Genomic DNA, 16,057 nt, shown 5'->3' with positions numbered 1-16,057 from the left:
ACACAGGAAGTCTTAAAGTCAAACATAACTTTTTAAAACACATAACAAGTAAAACACAAGCTCATAAGGCCCCGATCGTAAAAAACTACATTTCCGCAAAATGACGTCACTTCCGGTTTCGGGCAGGGCATGCGGTCATGTGATAGTTCGCGCTGATGGACGTAGGAAGTGTTACAAACAGCTGATGGATCGGCGAAGCGTGTTTCTGGAATATCATGTTTTTGTTGCTGCAAGTGCTTTTTATGCAGTTTTTGCAAAGCTATATGTGGAAGGAAACTGTGACCTAGGACAAGCTGATGGCATAAGATAACTCCTCCAGTTTCATATGCAAAAAAAATTATTGCGCTAGCTTACTTGGTTGCAGAGCTACCGGGATTTAAAAATAGTTACGCAAAACAGAGCGCTCCGATCGGCTGTAAAGGGTTAAGTATAAAATGAATATTTGGCATATGTCCTCCAAACACAGTAATCATTAAAAAGACTAAAACTAACACTGAACTAATAAAAATGAATTTGAAACCTCTGTAGAAACTAACTGAAACTAAATTGAATTTTCACACCAAGCACCAGACGTTTATTTTTAAGCGTTTTAAAAGGACATCGCTTTACATCCAGCTAGCACCTGTCAGTCAAAAAGGCCACGCCCCCAACTTTAAGCCTCAACAATTTTGTTTTTGTTTTGTGTGTGTGTCTGTGTTTGTTTTTTTGTTTTAAATCAGACTGTAAACATGTTTGTTTCGCTGTAGTTGGACATTTTAACATGGGAGTCTATGGGGACTTGCTCCTAAAGCCCCTGCTGGGCACTAGAGGAACTGCAGTTTTTACTGCCTCCCTGAGTTTTGTTTCTCACCAAATCCCTCCTGAGCATGTCTGCTCCGTCAGCCACACACCGTACCTCCGCTGCCTTTTCTCAGGGGATTTTTCTTTGTCTTTAAATATGATTCAAATGAAAACCAAAGAACCAGAGGTAGATGTGGTGGGGTTATTAAAAAATATCCAAAATAATTTGGACTATAATGTCTTTAACAACATAAATGAAACAGACTCCTCTTACTGCAAAGCATAAAGAAGATCCTCACAGTAGAGGCGTAACAGGGGTTACGCTCAGTCCTGATGAGTTTGTCTGAACGTGACACAGAGGTTGTTTCCCCGTGAAAAAACACTCGGCCTTTTCTGTGTCTTCAGCACAAACTGTTCTAAAAGCACAGAGCTAGAAAACCTGCCAGCGACCTCCTGCCAGCAGATGAAGAGCTGCTTTGTTTGTGTTTTTTTCCCGTCTTCATATTAAGCGTTTTCTCTTATTTCTATAACACTGCACGTGCTAAAATCAAATTAAGGTTATTGCTTTCAGTGGAGCTTTAAGCAGAAAGTTTGAGTGCACATCAAGCGTCCATCATCGTTTCATTCATCCTGAAGGAGCGTTTTGGCCTTCTGTTCCAGCAGAGGTTAATCCTCATCCTCCTTTCCACTTTAACGATCCTGAATGGCTCCCTCGTGGTGGTAAATGGAGGCTTTCGCTTAAATGACTAACACTGAAAATCTTTCTATTAACAGGAGCAGGTGTTCTCGTTCTAGGTGTTTCCCTCCTTCTGTCCTGCTTTACTCGTGTTTGGATGAAATCCATGTTTGTGCTTCTTTATTTCTGCTCATCTGTATCACTTATGCACCTCTTTATAAAAGGCACAGTCGCTTCTTCTCTCTGTTCAAAAAAGGACTTTGTTGGAACTCAGCAGCTGCAGCTCAGCTTTCAGCAGAGAGCAAAGACAATTATTAACAGCAGCTCCCTGCGTACCTGCAGACCACCTGCTGACAGGCTGCTGCACACCTCCACCAACAGTCATTACAACGAGGTATTTGGAGACGTGATGCGTCTGTCTGTGAACATCTATGTGTCATTTTGTTGAATTCTTACATAAATATGGACTCTGTGGCCTGTCAGACACATTCCATTCTTCATATCAAATATTTGGCAGCCATAACATGAAGAACTTTAACATCTTTGACAGACAGTCATTAAACGTTATTATGGACACAGGTTTAATGTTGGGGTGACGCTAGTTAGGGGTTAATGTGTGTGGGGGGCTGTGGACTGACCAGAAGGACCATCCATAGTCCCAGCTGTGAGGCCTCCAGTCTTCAGGACCCAGACTGACTGTGATCTGGAACACCTGGGTGTACATCATGTGGGCCACCATACCCAGAAGACCTGCAGCGCACACACACACACACACACACACACACACACACACACACACACACACACACACACACACACACACACACACACACACACGTGAACAAATTCATTATGGAAACCATTAAAAAGGGCTTTTAAGACACAAACCGATCAAAACATAATATTGGAGCCAAATTTACACACCGTACAGCACAGTCAGTGCCCCTGTGCAGCCATGGTAGCAGCCTGATACTGTTGCTTAAATATAATATGAAACTGATCTGCATGTGCTGTAACAACCCCCTCTGAGCAGGCTCTTGGTGACAGTGGGGAGGAAAAACTCCCTTTGAGCAGGAAGAATGCGTTCAGGCGGATCTGGTTCTGTGAAGCCGCTGAGACTGATTTCGGTGAAATGTGGAGACCTTAATTTTTAATGACTGAATCTCAGTCTGTAAACACATTTCAACATTAAATGTAATCTGATTACAATCAGTAGGTACATTTTAGTTCAGTTTTAGAGTCTCAAAGTCATTTCAGCCTCATCTTCACTCAGATACTCATCTCTGAGGTTCAGCTGTGACAGACATTTTTCCATCCCTGTGATTGATTACAACACGACCAATGATTGATCACTGATCAGTGTGTTATGTGTCTAAAGCTTTACAGGATCAGGAGCAGGAGAACGACTGTGTGTCAGCTGCATCACTGCCCACAGAGTCAGACAAATGAACACTACAGACTTTATTCTAAGCTGATAATAAACCTGTGACATAAGTGCTGTCTCCGTCCTTCCATACTGGGGACTAAATGATCATAAAAGTGCTCTTGTTAAGGACAGAAAATAACAATCTAATGTCCAGTGTTTGACTTTAATGTTCAGGAACTTTATAAATGACGAAATGAGGGTCAGACAGGCGCTTCACATTTATCCATCAGTAAATCAAGTAACAGCATGATTTATTCTAAGGCTTTTTCTGGGGGGGCTAATTGAGTTTTTAAAAACTTTTCTGGACGCATAAACACATTTAAGCATCACCATTAGACAAAATGTCTTTAACACATTAAATATTCCTGTTTTAATGAGTCCTCTTTAGTCCCAGGTCAGTTCAAACCCTGTGAGGACGGCTTGGAGACACATTAGTGTGTTTTCTTGCTCTTACATAACAACAGAAACCCTCAGCACGAGACAGTCTGCCACCATAATTACCACAAAGCAAAAACAACAGTAAATCACTGCAGCCCAACAGTAATGAATCAGAACACATGTAATGATCATAATTAGTCATTATACAGAATCAATTGAATCAATGGGCGCGCTCGGAAACATCCAATCAATTACAGAGAGCGACACAATCAGTCAGCAGAATTACAACAAAGTCAAAACGCCGCGGCGCAAACGAGTCGATGTGACATTAACAAAGGCGTTATACATCACAATCACGTGTGTGTGTGTGTGTGTGTGTGGGGGGGGGGGGGGGTTTATGCTCCATATTCATCAGCTTTAAGACACCCACCATTACTTTTTATTTATTTATTAGTAAATCAAAGCTGTTTGTTGATGTCTTCACTTTTAATACTCCATATTTGTATTCCTGAACTCCACTGGAGCAGATTTGCACGAGTCACAGTTTAAATTTTCAGCTTCCTCTGATTGGCTGGCCCTTGTATACGAAGAAGGTTGAAGAAGAAGGTTGGCTGGGTGGGAGGGGAAAGGCGGAGCCTGGTAAAACAGGCGGGAGCCCTCATCAGGTGGCTGGGTTCAGGCCAACCGCTATAGGTGGCATCCAATCAGGACGCCACCTGGGTGCTCTCAGACAGCGAGTAGGCCTTTGGGTAGAGCCACAACTTGCTGGTGAGATTATGTATTGCATTTAGCACGAAGAAGTGGAAAACTTTTTAGGGAAACTTAATTTGTGGCAGTGATAAATAGTTTATGTGGCTCACAGTGGGGTGGGGGCTCTTTGCAGAAGTTTGTTTTGGGCTCCTGAGAATGCAGGGCTCAGGTGTGGAGTATACACGTTGGTCTCCTTAGATGTAGCTGCAGGTCTGAAAAGTGAAGCCGATGTAAAAGTGCTTTAAACCTGCATTCCATTTAGTGCCCACCAGGGGGCGACCTCTGTGGCTGTAAAAAGTCTGAGGCAAAATGACCCTGGCTTCTTTTCTCTGTGACCTCTGTTGCTTATTTTAGGTCAAACTGAACAAATCATCAAGTGTCTTTTGTAAATGATCAGAGCTAATGATGTGTGATTGACAGCTCCACAGACAGATCCGGCCCTCGCTGGCTACGCCTGGTTTTTGGAGTACGTGAGCAGAGGGAAGGCCTGGATTTTTATCTCTGCTGTGTAATAGTTTTCAAAATGTCAATTACCTTTCCCTGGTGGAGAATGAGCATGAGGTTTTTACATAATTCAGAGCAGAAGTGTCACTTGTGATATGAAGTGATTAAGGGAGCGTGCTTCAGAGGTTTGCTGCATAAATGCTGTAAAATGTGCCGCTGTCCTCTGAGAGGAGCAGAGTGACGGACGCATCGCCAGCTTCTTGTGTAAGAGGTTTAACGTAAATTGGGGAAAAAATCCCTGGCACCGCCACATCCGAGGCTGCCATGGGATAACCTCTGACCCTGGACGACCTCACAAATCTGCCTCAGGCTCTGTCCGCTCTGCTGCTGATTCTCACAGCAATACTCAGAATATATGTAAATGATGCCCAGTGGTGTTTAAAGGATGTTCCTGATGCCAAATTTCACTGGACACGAATTATCTTTTGCCAGGAAAATCAACAGAGAAGAAGAAGTGAAGAATAAAAAAAGAGAAAAAATGAGGAGAGGGACTAAGAGACAAAAAACTAAAGAGTTAGATGAGGGAAAAGAGAAAAAGCAGGAAGAGGAAGCAGAAGAAGAATTAGAACGGAGGAGGAAGAAGCAGAAGAAGAAGCAGAAGAAGAAGCAGAAACGCAAGAAGAAGAAACGCAAGAAGAAGAATAGGAAAGGAAACTTGCATCTTACCGGACAGCACGGTGAAAACGGCGGCGAAGGCGTTGAGTTTGAGTCCGTCGATGACGTTGCTGGAGTGGAAAAGCTCGAGACACATGAGGCTGAAGCCGACCACCAGCAGCAGGATGTAGAGCACCTCGGACACCACGGACAACCACAGCACGCCTACAGACACCAACAGACCGCTCAGTCAGACAGACCTCACATAGATGCGTCCCGGACTTCTGAAGCTACGAGGGCTCAAAACGCTGGAGAGAAACTTTGTCTCCCATTTGTTCCAACTTCAGCCATTCATTCATCTGCTGTCCAATAAGCCACAAACCTGTGATGAAACTTTGATGAATTCTCGGATAATGACACATCTCTCCTCTGTAGTGAGGACAATGCACTTAGAGCTCAAAACAAGGTGAGGTTATTTGTTTCTCATCATCCCAGAGGAGGACAGGAAGGTGTTTGAGCCCTCTGGTCATAGACAGGGAAAAAACCCCTGCAGAGCTCAGAGAGACATTATAAAGGATGATGAACAGCTGTTACAACCCCGCTGTACCGTATGACATTTTTAAAGCACAGAAGAGATGTCATCCTGTAGCAGAAGCTGCCCTTGGGGTCCGCTCTCACTACCACGCTTCTTTTCTCCACACGTATTATTTCTAAAAAGGCAAAAAGCTCCTCACGACACAGAATTAAACAGGATTATCTGCTCCTCTCCGCTCTGCTCTGCTGAGGATGAAGAGGAGGTAAAATTACAACCTCCAGGCTGAATTTTCAATTTGAATGTCAGTGAGTTTTGGTGCAGCGCTTCAAAACCCCCAAACTGGGAATATTGATCACTAATTTTGTCTTTGCTCTTTTCTCTAGGCAAGGTGGCAACCAACTACTGTTTCCTCTGCATCAGGATGCTAACCTTTCATCCATGTCATCGTCTCCACGTGGACATATTTCTTCCAAACGGTCTAAAAATCATTTCCGACTCCTTAATGAATCTTAACGAGCATCTTTAACTTCAAACAACTGCAAAGGAGAAGCCAGACTGTGTATTTCATGTGGTAGCACTGCTTTAAAGTCAGGGAACGACACTTCCATCCACTTTAGCCAATACAGATCATTTGAATATTGGCACCATGGAGATAAAGAGGAAGAGTCTGTGTGTCTCTGCTTAGACTGCTGTCAGATAAGCAGGAGAAACCTGTTCGCATTCCAGCACAACAAATTTAGTTTGTTTGTTTTGTTGTTTAGAAGTAAACAACAGTTATCGGGTGCACTGACATCACAGTTCACACGAGCAGTGACACAGATAAGGTGGAGCTCAGTCATGTGGAATGATCTCAGACTAAATCAATCCACATCAAAAGGAAGGAGGTGGCGTGGGCATCTGACTAAAGTGCCTCCTGGATGCCTCCTAGGTCAAGTGTTCCTGGGAGGAGGTCCTGGGACAGACCCAGGACGTCTCTGCTGCAATGGGGACCTGATAATTGGTAAAGGATGGATGGATGGCTAGGGTAGACAGACAGGTGGAAAAGGTGGAGGGATGCATGAATGCATGAATAAAAATACCTGATGGTCAAACTAAAAGAGCACCTGACTGACTCATATGACATCTGCTATTGAAGCGGAAACCAGAATCTAGCCAGCTTTATTAAGCATCTAAAGATGTTATTACCTGAAAATATAATAAAATATATAAAGAATAAATTGAACCTAAATGCACCAGTGCTTTATATGTCACGAGCTGGTGCTGCGAGACTCGTTGGGCACAGATGCCGAAGGACGCCTTGTGCTTGTGGAGATACGAGCAGGTTTGACGGCTCAGCAGAATCTGACACCCCGGAAATGAGAACAGGATGAATATCTCCCAGTACGAGCAAGGCCAGCGTGCCCTGTGTCAGTTATCAGTTCAGCGCACAAAGTGTCTTCTACTCATGTGAGTTTCTCCCAATGTGAAGTGTAAGTGCTGAGAGGAGGAAAATGAAGCACATGTGCAGCGACAGCCCAACGCTGACACAAAGAAGCAGCTCGGAAACTTTCTCTCTCATCAGCCACACGAGCAGATTTTATTCAGATGCTTCCGAGCTCGTCCTGCATCAATCCGCTTATTTAATCACATCAAACTCCCAGCGAGAGATGAAAGATGACAAGAGACGCTGCTCTGACTCGAAACCCTGTAACCGGCGTGACCCCGCAGGTCGCACGAATTTGACTCCACGCTCTCTGATTTCTTATTAGCCGCCGCTGTAATTTCCACACAGTCGATACAAACAAATTCCAGAGGTATAACCGCCTGCGGGGGAATTCAGAGTGCAACAATATTGACCAAAAACAATTTTCTCCCCTGTTTCTGTCTTATTGAATATGCACAAGTAGACTGAGCAGACTTCATTAGACTGAAGGCAGAAAATAAAATGTGCTGTGAAGGACTAAACCAACACTTCCTGATAACAGGAAGGAAGCAGCTCATCAGACCAAGTCTCATGTAAATGATATAATTACACCTTTAATTACTCTGTGCGCGCGAGTGTGTGTGTTTTCCTGAGCTTGTCAGTGGTGTGTGAAGTCAACAGTTTCTTGGGTTAATACATTTCATTTTTTGGGTTTTAGAGTTTTAAAAAACATTTTCATGTCATCAAATGCAAATTCTGGTGAATTAATGCTGCTGTAACAGTTTAACCTGATACTCGATACTTGGTTTTACCTGCTGTCACCCCAGCAGGTAGGTTTGAGTGTTCCAAAGGGATTTGTGTCTTCTCCTGGGATCAAACTGGGTTTCAGTTTTATCACATTTTAGGAGTTGAAAGTGTCCAAATTTGGATGAGAGGGTGGAGTGCTAAGTGTTCGGCCAACACTAACTAGCTTAGTTATCCATAGACTGTATGGGAGCAGGACACAGACAGACAGGCCTGCTCAGTAACTTCCAAATTAATTCCTGAAATTCCTAGAAACTGGAGACTTTTGGATGGCCTGTGAGCACAGTACCAGGACCAGCTACAACTATAACCACCCGCTTCACCATCCAGCTGTCAGCCATTAAGGCCATGCCCTTTATTTCAAGCATCGAGTTTCCACGAACGGTAAAATTATCAGTAATGACCAAACATTTAATGTAAACATTTAATGACCTTTTGTACAAGGGTGTAAAAATATCTGTTTCTGCCATTGGTGGAGACTGACCAGTGACTGAGTTTCTGACCAGTTATCTAATCATATTACCTCTAATTTGGCTAATATTTAAGACAGTTGAAAAATCAGGTTCATTTATTAAATGTATCCAGGTTTTGGAAAATGACATTTTTTCCCTATTTTGCCTCAGTGCAGACTTTCAGCTTTCATTCAAGACATTTACCCAAAGTGCTCCACTACCTGTTCGGGCATTGTAGCCGTTTTTATAAACAAGTCCCCATTTTTAGAGGACCAAAAGTAATTGGACAATAGCCAAGCAGTTTCACTGCCAAGCGAGACCAAGTCCCTCATTATTCCATGACAAATTAAGCAGATTAAAGATCTGGAGCTGGCTTCAAGTGTTCACCAGAACTCTGAATCCAACGTCCATCAGTGGAAGAAAACAAGGCCATTAGTAAGCTGAAAGAACAAAACTAAGTCTCTCAAAGATGCAGGAAAACCTTTAGATGTGACACACTCAACAAACTGGTTAATTCTTAAAAATAAAAATAAAATGCATTAGTCAGCTCATACTGAAAAGAAAAAACTTTTACAACAACATGCAAACCATGGATTAGACTCAAGATCAGGCAAGTCAGAAAACATCTAAAGAGTCGGCAGAGTTCTGGAAAAATGAAAGAAATCTTTGGAAAGATGAAGAAATTATGATGAAATTATAGCAGAATGATGGAACAAGAAGAGAACGGAGAACATCATCTGAAGCAGAGCACATCATATGGCGGAGGTAGTGTTATGGCACTGGACTGTGTGGCTGCCAATGGCACCGGGTCACTGGTGCCTATTGATCACCGACTGCTGATAGAAGCAGCAGAGCTCAACTTCCTGTTCAGATTCAGCCAAAGCTGGTCAGGCAGAGCCTCACAGTGCAGATAATTACCCAAAGCAAAAGCAACTCAAGACTTTCCCAAGGAAACGAAATGAGATTTGATGGCCCAGTTAGCTTCCTGATCTCAACCCACCAGCTTTTCAGTTATTAGTTACAAAACTGAAAGCTGAGAGACGCAAAAAGATGCAGCAGCTAAGGCTGCAAATTTACATTTTTTTTTGGAATTTAGTGCAAACGTTCGCACAAAATAAGTCTTGGGACCAAAGACGATAACTACCCACACCTTTCTGACAAATGTAACTTGGCAAATAAGATGAGAGCAGACAACGAAGGGTCTCATGAAAAGTTAAAAGTCTGTTTGCATATGAAAATAAACAGAAGTGGCCCAACAGCTGAACCTCTTTAAACTCCAGGATGTCAGACTCATCTTACATCGTGGATCAGATGCAGCACACTTTGATGTTAAGTGTCAGTTTAAAGAAGTTTAGCTACACATTTGATCCTTCAGATATTTTAATATAAAACATTTCTATAGCAGATAGAAAAAAAACATTTTAATCTATAATCGAATAACTTTTGTGTAGCATAAAAATACAGTTAGAGTCCAAAGCTTATTCCTTTCGATGTCCAGTGAGGCTGAACTGGAGTCTTTGCTGGGTTGATTCTGGACCCCGAGCCTCATGTTTGACACCCCTGCTGTAATCTTTTCCTATGGTACGCACGTCTGAGTCCCAGTCACAGTTTTCATAATTCCCTGTTCCAAAGAGTTTATATTAGTTTACAGCACCCACGCAGTCACCACTGATAGCCAGCTACATGTTCGCGCATCATCTGTATGTTTGATCTTAATGACACACACACAGATGTAAAGAAAAATAAATGGCGTTTGTCATGTCATCTCTCAAGTGGGTCTGGTTCTGCTGGAGTGGGCGGGACTTGAATCCTGGCTTCGATTCGCTCTCGCTGACTCTTTCCGTCTAATCAAATTAAGAGTTGTTTTTTTTGTTTCACTTTTCATTAAGAGCAGACTTGGATCTGACTGAGGAGCAGCTGCGTGTTATAAAACCCAGCAGCAGGCATGTCGGGCCCAAAGGAAGGCAGATTAACATATCGTATCCTTGTGTGGGAAGCAAGGTCACCCCGCTCAATACATCATATCATCCACCTCTGCTCCATGCATCACTCCTGCTCTTCCAGATGGCATTAACAGATGAAACCATCGCAGAACTTTCATTATTAACTACCTGCTCTGCATGAAGCAGAGAATTAGAGGCAACGCCCCACATGCACCAAAATATTCCCTTTCTTCTGGATGCTCAAATATTCCTTTCATTCGCTGCAGGATATAAACAACATGAAATAATCTGCTCTTATCTGCAGTTAGGATGAATCTTGATGAGCTGCAATATTCCCTCATTATTCAGCATCCTCTTCTTAATATATTCTGCACTTCATTTGGGTTTAAAAAGAGTTTAACGTTATACAAGAGGACCTTCTCATGAGGTAAGCCTTTCATGTTCTGGTCAGGTTACAGTCGGCAAAAGCAAACTTTGGAAACGTTGCTTAAAATCTGTCTAAAATTTTGATGTGAACATACGGCCACATCCTCACCTTTGTTAGGCGACAGGCTCCAATAACTTCCATAAATCACCAGTGACACCACACAGGAAAAGACTCAGCCTGTTTCATATCAATTAATAAGTGTCACTTTGCCTCTTCCCCCTCCTTTGTCAATATAATAACGATGACGGCCTCAGGATGCTTCGAATGAATCTCAGAATCTTAAAATCCGAAGACCCAGTTTAGAGATGTATTCCACTATTTTCCTCATTTTCCCATTTCTTTCTTCAACTCATAGATCAACTATGACTTTCCTTAGATATATACTATCTACAGATGTGCTCCATTATATTTCAATTCCAGCTGTGACAGCAAACTTCTCATTGCATTTTTCGGTGGTGGGAACTGGTCTTACACTGGTCCCAGTTTCTAACTAATCAGTGCTGTAATGGTGCTGGTATTGCTGGTTTAACTAAAGTGCTTCTAGAAGCCTCTTGGTATCGCATCATGGCTGCAGTTTGACAGTTATTTAGAAGCTCTTGTCTAAATATTTGGAGAAAAGAGACAGAACTTTTATTTTGATCTACCAAATACTGCAGTTCCTTTAATGTCCACTAGAGGCTCCAGCAGTAAATCTGCAAAAACTGTTTTAGTCACTTTAGTTCATTTCTTAAATTTCTTTCCTTTTTTAGGGGTGCGGCCTCTTGGCAAGACCCTGAACTGGACCTCTGGACCGTGTTTGTGCTGTTGGAGCCTTTTGGAGCATTTTTAATGACATCATCTGTCCAATAATATGGCCGCTGTGAGGTGACTAACAGGCTGTCCAAGGAGTCTGAGCTCCAGTTATAGTGAGTAAAATTTCATGAATTTGACTGGATGTTGATTAGCACCAGGTAGCAGGTATCTGTGTCTATTTGCTGCACCCATACGTCCAAGGATCTGACACGCTACTCACGACAGCTAACATTAGCCACCCTCTGGTCCAAATACAGAACTTCGGTATTTTAAAAACAGAAAAATATTAAATTGTTCGGGGAAAACGTGAAAGATGAAGTTTAAAAGTATCCAAGGACTAAAGTCCAACCTTTATATACAGTCTATATATTTAACTGTCATCTCCTGCTACGTTTGGTAAACTGAACATATAAATAAATACACACTCTTTCCTCTGCAATGACGGCGGTAATGACTGGAATCTTCTAATCACAAGTTTTAAAGTGCTTTGAGTTGTTTTTATAATTAGACAGAGGGGTTTGTGGTAAATGCAGTTTAAAAAGCAAAACAAAAATGCAGCTATGTTACTTTTGGAAGATTGCATCAATCTTACCTGCATGGTACCACAAACTTCAGCACCAGTTGTAATTACAGAAAGGGGTCAAAGGTTAGTCCACGTGACCTTATTTAAGGTAGCATGTCCCAACTCTCCGCATACTTCCTGTAGAACGAGCTTTGGAAAGGCAGTTGCAGCTCTACAGTCTGGCCGAGCAGATGTCACAGTTTATGTGGGACATTTTTATTCAGCCTCCTTGTCTGATGTATTCAGCCGATGTCCCACATTTTGATCGGCTTCAAAGGAATTTCACTTTCCTGCAGTGAGTTTTATTTCCTGATGGATGTGAAGGAAGCAGTAAAGTAGAAGTTAACCTGGGTTTTGCAGCTTAACAGTGAAAGTTGCAGATCACCATGATTCCAGATGGATACGATGGAAGATACCACAAAGACAGTCAAGTGAGCAGGAATACTGAGACACTGAGTTTTGTCCGCTGACCTGACAGAGATAATTGGAAGCAGGAGATGGCCGTTAGAACATTTATGGAAGGCTTCCAAGCTTGAGGTCCATAGGGTACATCTCAAGGAATCAATTTTCTCACTTAATGACAGGATAAAAAAATGGCAGAAATGAATATTTTGCTAATCTAATAGCTTAAAAAAAGAAAAATCCCAGAGTATTGTTTGATACGATTAAGAACATTGTCTCTCCTGATATTCCTCATGTACCAGTCTATACTAAATCTGATTGTAATGACTTTTTAAACTATTTTGTTAATAAGGTCGCTGCCGTCAGGTCGAATATTTCTCCATCATCCTCTCAGTATCACACGTGCTTACCTCTGATACCTGCTCCTCTTTTACTCCTGTTACCTTACAGGACATCAGTGTCTGCTTGGTCAGATGAAACTGACTTCAAGCCACCTTGATGTACTTCTTCGTTAGTGTGTTTAACTCTATTGGCTCCTGCATTCTGGAAATAATTAATACTTCTCTTTATACTGGCTCAGTTTCCAGCTATTTTAAACAAGCTATTGTTGAACTAATGTTAAAGAAACCTAATTTGGACCCATCTCTTCCAAGCAGTTACAGGTATTTTCCAGTCCGGGTTCTGCAAATTATACTCCACTGAAACCGCTTTGCTTAAAGTGTCTCTGATGGCAGCAGAGTCAGGAGAGTACAGCGTTCTGGTTCTGTTGGATCTCAGCTCTGCTTTTGATACTGTTGATCACAGCATCCTGATAAATAGGCTGAAGGACTCGTTTGGGATCACTGGTGTTGTTTTAAATGGTTTATGTCGTATCTATCTGAGAGATCCTTTACTGTCTGTATGAATAATGTGTTGTCTGAAACATCAGTTCTGCCTTCTGGGGCACCTCAAGGATCCGTTTTAGGTCCGATTCTCTTTTTGCTGTATATCCTCCCTCTAGGCCAAATTATCAGACGTTACATATTTCTTATCATCTCTATGCTGATGACATTCAGTTATACTGTTCTTTCAAAGCTTCTGAGTTTTATAAATTGTCGTCTTTAAATAATTGTCTGTCTGAGATCAAACAGTGGTTAAATGACAGTTTCCTCCAGTTAAATGCAGATAAAACAGAAACCTTGATTATTGCACCTGATCACATGCTCTCAGAAAATAAGCAGCACTTCAGTTTTTTTAGACCCTTCATTTCAGTCGCGTCTCAGAAACGTATATTTGACGGTTCAATGTCTCTTGAGAAACACTAAACAACTTGTCCGGAACTGTTTTTATCATCTAAGAAACATTTCTAAACTCAGACGTGTGTCAAAGGCAGAACTTGAGATGATTCATGCTTTTATCTCTTCTCGTTTGGATTATTGTAACGGTCTTTTTACTTGTCTCAACAAATCAGCTCTGGATCGCCTTCAGTCTGTACAGAATGCAGCGGCAAGACTTTTAACTGGCACAAACAAGAGGTCACACATTGCTCCAGTTTTGGCTTCTCTTCATTGGTTGCCTGTAAATTTTAGGGGTAATTTTAAAATTTTAGTTGTAACTTTTAGAGCTCTGCACGGTGAAGCTCCCCAGTATATCTCTGACCTGCTGAAACCTCATGCTTCATCCCGAGCACTTAGGTCGTCAGGTCAGAGGCTACTGGTACTAGGTTTAAAACACGTGGGGATCGGGCTTTTCAGGCTGTGGGACTCCCTGCTGTTGTCGTTACGCGGTCTAGACTCCATCGACTCCTTTAAAAAGCAGCTGAAGACATTTTTATGCAAACATTTTTTTTCACTGTTTTATATTATTTTATTTGTATTTCTGAATTTATTCTGAAGCACTTTGTGATTTTTATCTGTGAAATATGCTATATAATTCTATTGGCAAGATGGCGGCGCGCACAGACGCAGCGGCCCGGAGCTCCTACACTTTTGTACTTTTGGTGGTACTGTGTATTATTTCACACAGTCTGGGGTTACTTCAATACAACAGAGATGATCTACTACAACTAAGCCGTGGAGATCTTCAACTAACATCCGAGTATCTCATCCCCCCGGAGATCGTTAAGCAACCCCCGGGGCTACCCGCAACAGCAAGCCGCAGGAGGAGACGTTGCGAGCGGAGGCAGAAGAGAGGCAGGCGGGGAGGCCTGTGGGCACGGCTAAAGACTGGTCCGTTTAAACCACCACTCCCGATCATATTCCTCTCCAACGCCCGTTCAATCCGTTACAAACTGGATGAAATACGACTGCAGATCGCCACTCGACGGACTTTTAATAACTGCTCGTGCATGATTTTCACTGAAACCTGGCTGGACAGCGCCATTCCCGATGCGGCTATTGATCTAGCAGGCCGCACCGCCTATCGAGCCGACAGGTCTGCGGACTCGGGTAAGAAGACTGGCGGGGGGCTGTGCATCTATATTAACAACTTTTGGTGCACGAACGTCACGGTAACGGAAAAACTGTGCAGTACAGAGGTAGAACTGTTGGTGTTAAAGTGCCGTCCATTCTATCTCCCTCGGGAATTTTCTGCCGTTTACATCTGCGCTGTTTACATTCCACCAGATGCTAATGCTAAGCTAGCGTTAGCACAATTGAGCAGCAGCATCAATAACAGCCTGGTAGCACACCCGGACAGTGTCTTTATTGCGGCTGGGGATTTTAACCACGCAGACCTGAAATCTGTACTTCACAATTTCCACCGTAATGTGAAGTGTGCTACCAGAGGAGATAGAACGTTGGACCAGGTGTACACCAACATGGCGAATGCGTACAGAGCCCAGGCTTATCCCCACCTGGGTCTGTCAGACCATCTCTCCCTTCTGCTACACCCAATATACACACAAAAGATCAAGAGCACTGGGATTACAACCAAAACCGTGAGAACATGGCCGCAGGATGCTATTCCGATGCTTCAGGACTGTTTCCACTGCACAGACTGGGATGTATTCAAGGTGCAGGACACTGACAATCGTGTCGCATTGGACAGTTACACCTCCACTGTCTTGGACTACATCTGTTTCTGTGTGGACAATGTAACAACTTGGAAACGATTCCGTGTGTTCCCTAATAATCCACCCTGGATGACACACGGAGTTCAACAACTTATTCGAACGAGGAACAACGCTTTCAAATCCGGGGACCAGGAGGCATACAGTGCTGCCAGGGCCAACCTGAGAAGAGGCATCAAGACTGCCAAGCAGCAGCACAGGAGGCGTATCGAGGCCAGGTTTGAGAACAACACAAACCCAAGGCAGGTCTGGGAGGGCATCAGGGCTATCACGGACTACAAAAGAAGAACACCATCACCCTCAACCGACAGTTCTACTCTGGCTGAGGATCTAAATCTCTTTTATGCCCGTTTTGATAGGGAGAACACCGACCCTGTCCTGTCCCCTCTCCCCTCAACCGATCCTGCTCCAGTCCTGAGCACTCATGAGCTGAGGCGTGTGTTCCGGAGCATTAACACCAGGAAGGCGGCCGGGCCGGATGGAGTGCTGGGCCGGGTGCTAAAAGACTGTGCTGCGGACCTGGCGGACGTCTTCACCTCTATATATAACACCTCGTTGTCCTGTTCACTGGTACCATCCTG

The 16,057-nt window shown here is 43.1% G+C and overlaps 1 protein-coding gene across 1 annotated transcript in view; it reads right to left on the bottom strand.

Annotated features, from left to right (window-relative positions):
- The window catches only part of gsg1l (gsg1-like), a 43,132-nt gene that overhangs the window by 3,150 nt on the left and 23,925 nt on the right, over positions 1-16,057 (bottom strand). Inside the window, exons 3-4 of the mRNA XM_080904481.1 lie at positions 5,181-5,333; positions 2,095-2,206 (exon numbers count right to left, since the gene is read on the bottom strand). Of these exons, the coding sequence (XP_080760607.1) occupies positions 2,095-2,206; positions 5,181-5,333 (265 nt within the window). The remainder of the gene's footprint in view (positions 1-2,094; positions 2,207-5,180; positions 5,334-16,057) is intronic.

This window comes from Rhamphochromis sp. 'chilingali' (genome assembly GCF_963969265.1).
Source record: "Rhamphochromis sp. 'chilingali' genome assembly, chromosome: 15".
In the NCBI taxonomy this organism is placed as follows: Eukaryota; Metazoa; Chordata; class Actinopteri; order Cichliformes; family Cichlidae; genus Rhamphochromis; species Rhamphochromis sp. 'chilingali'.
This window is presented reverse-complemented; position numbering and strand designations above follow the sequence as displayed.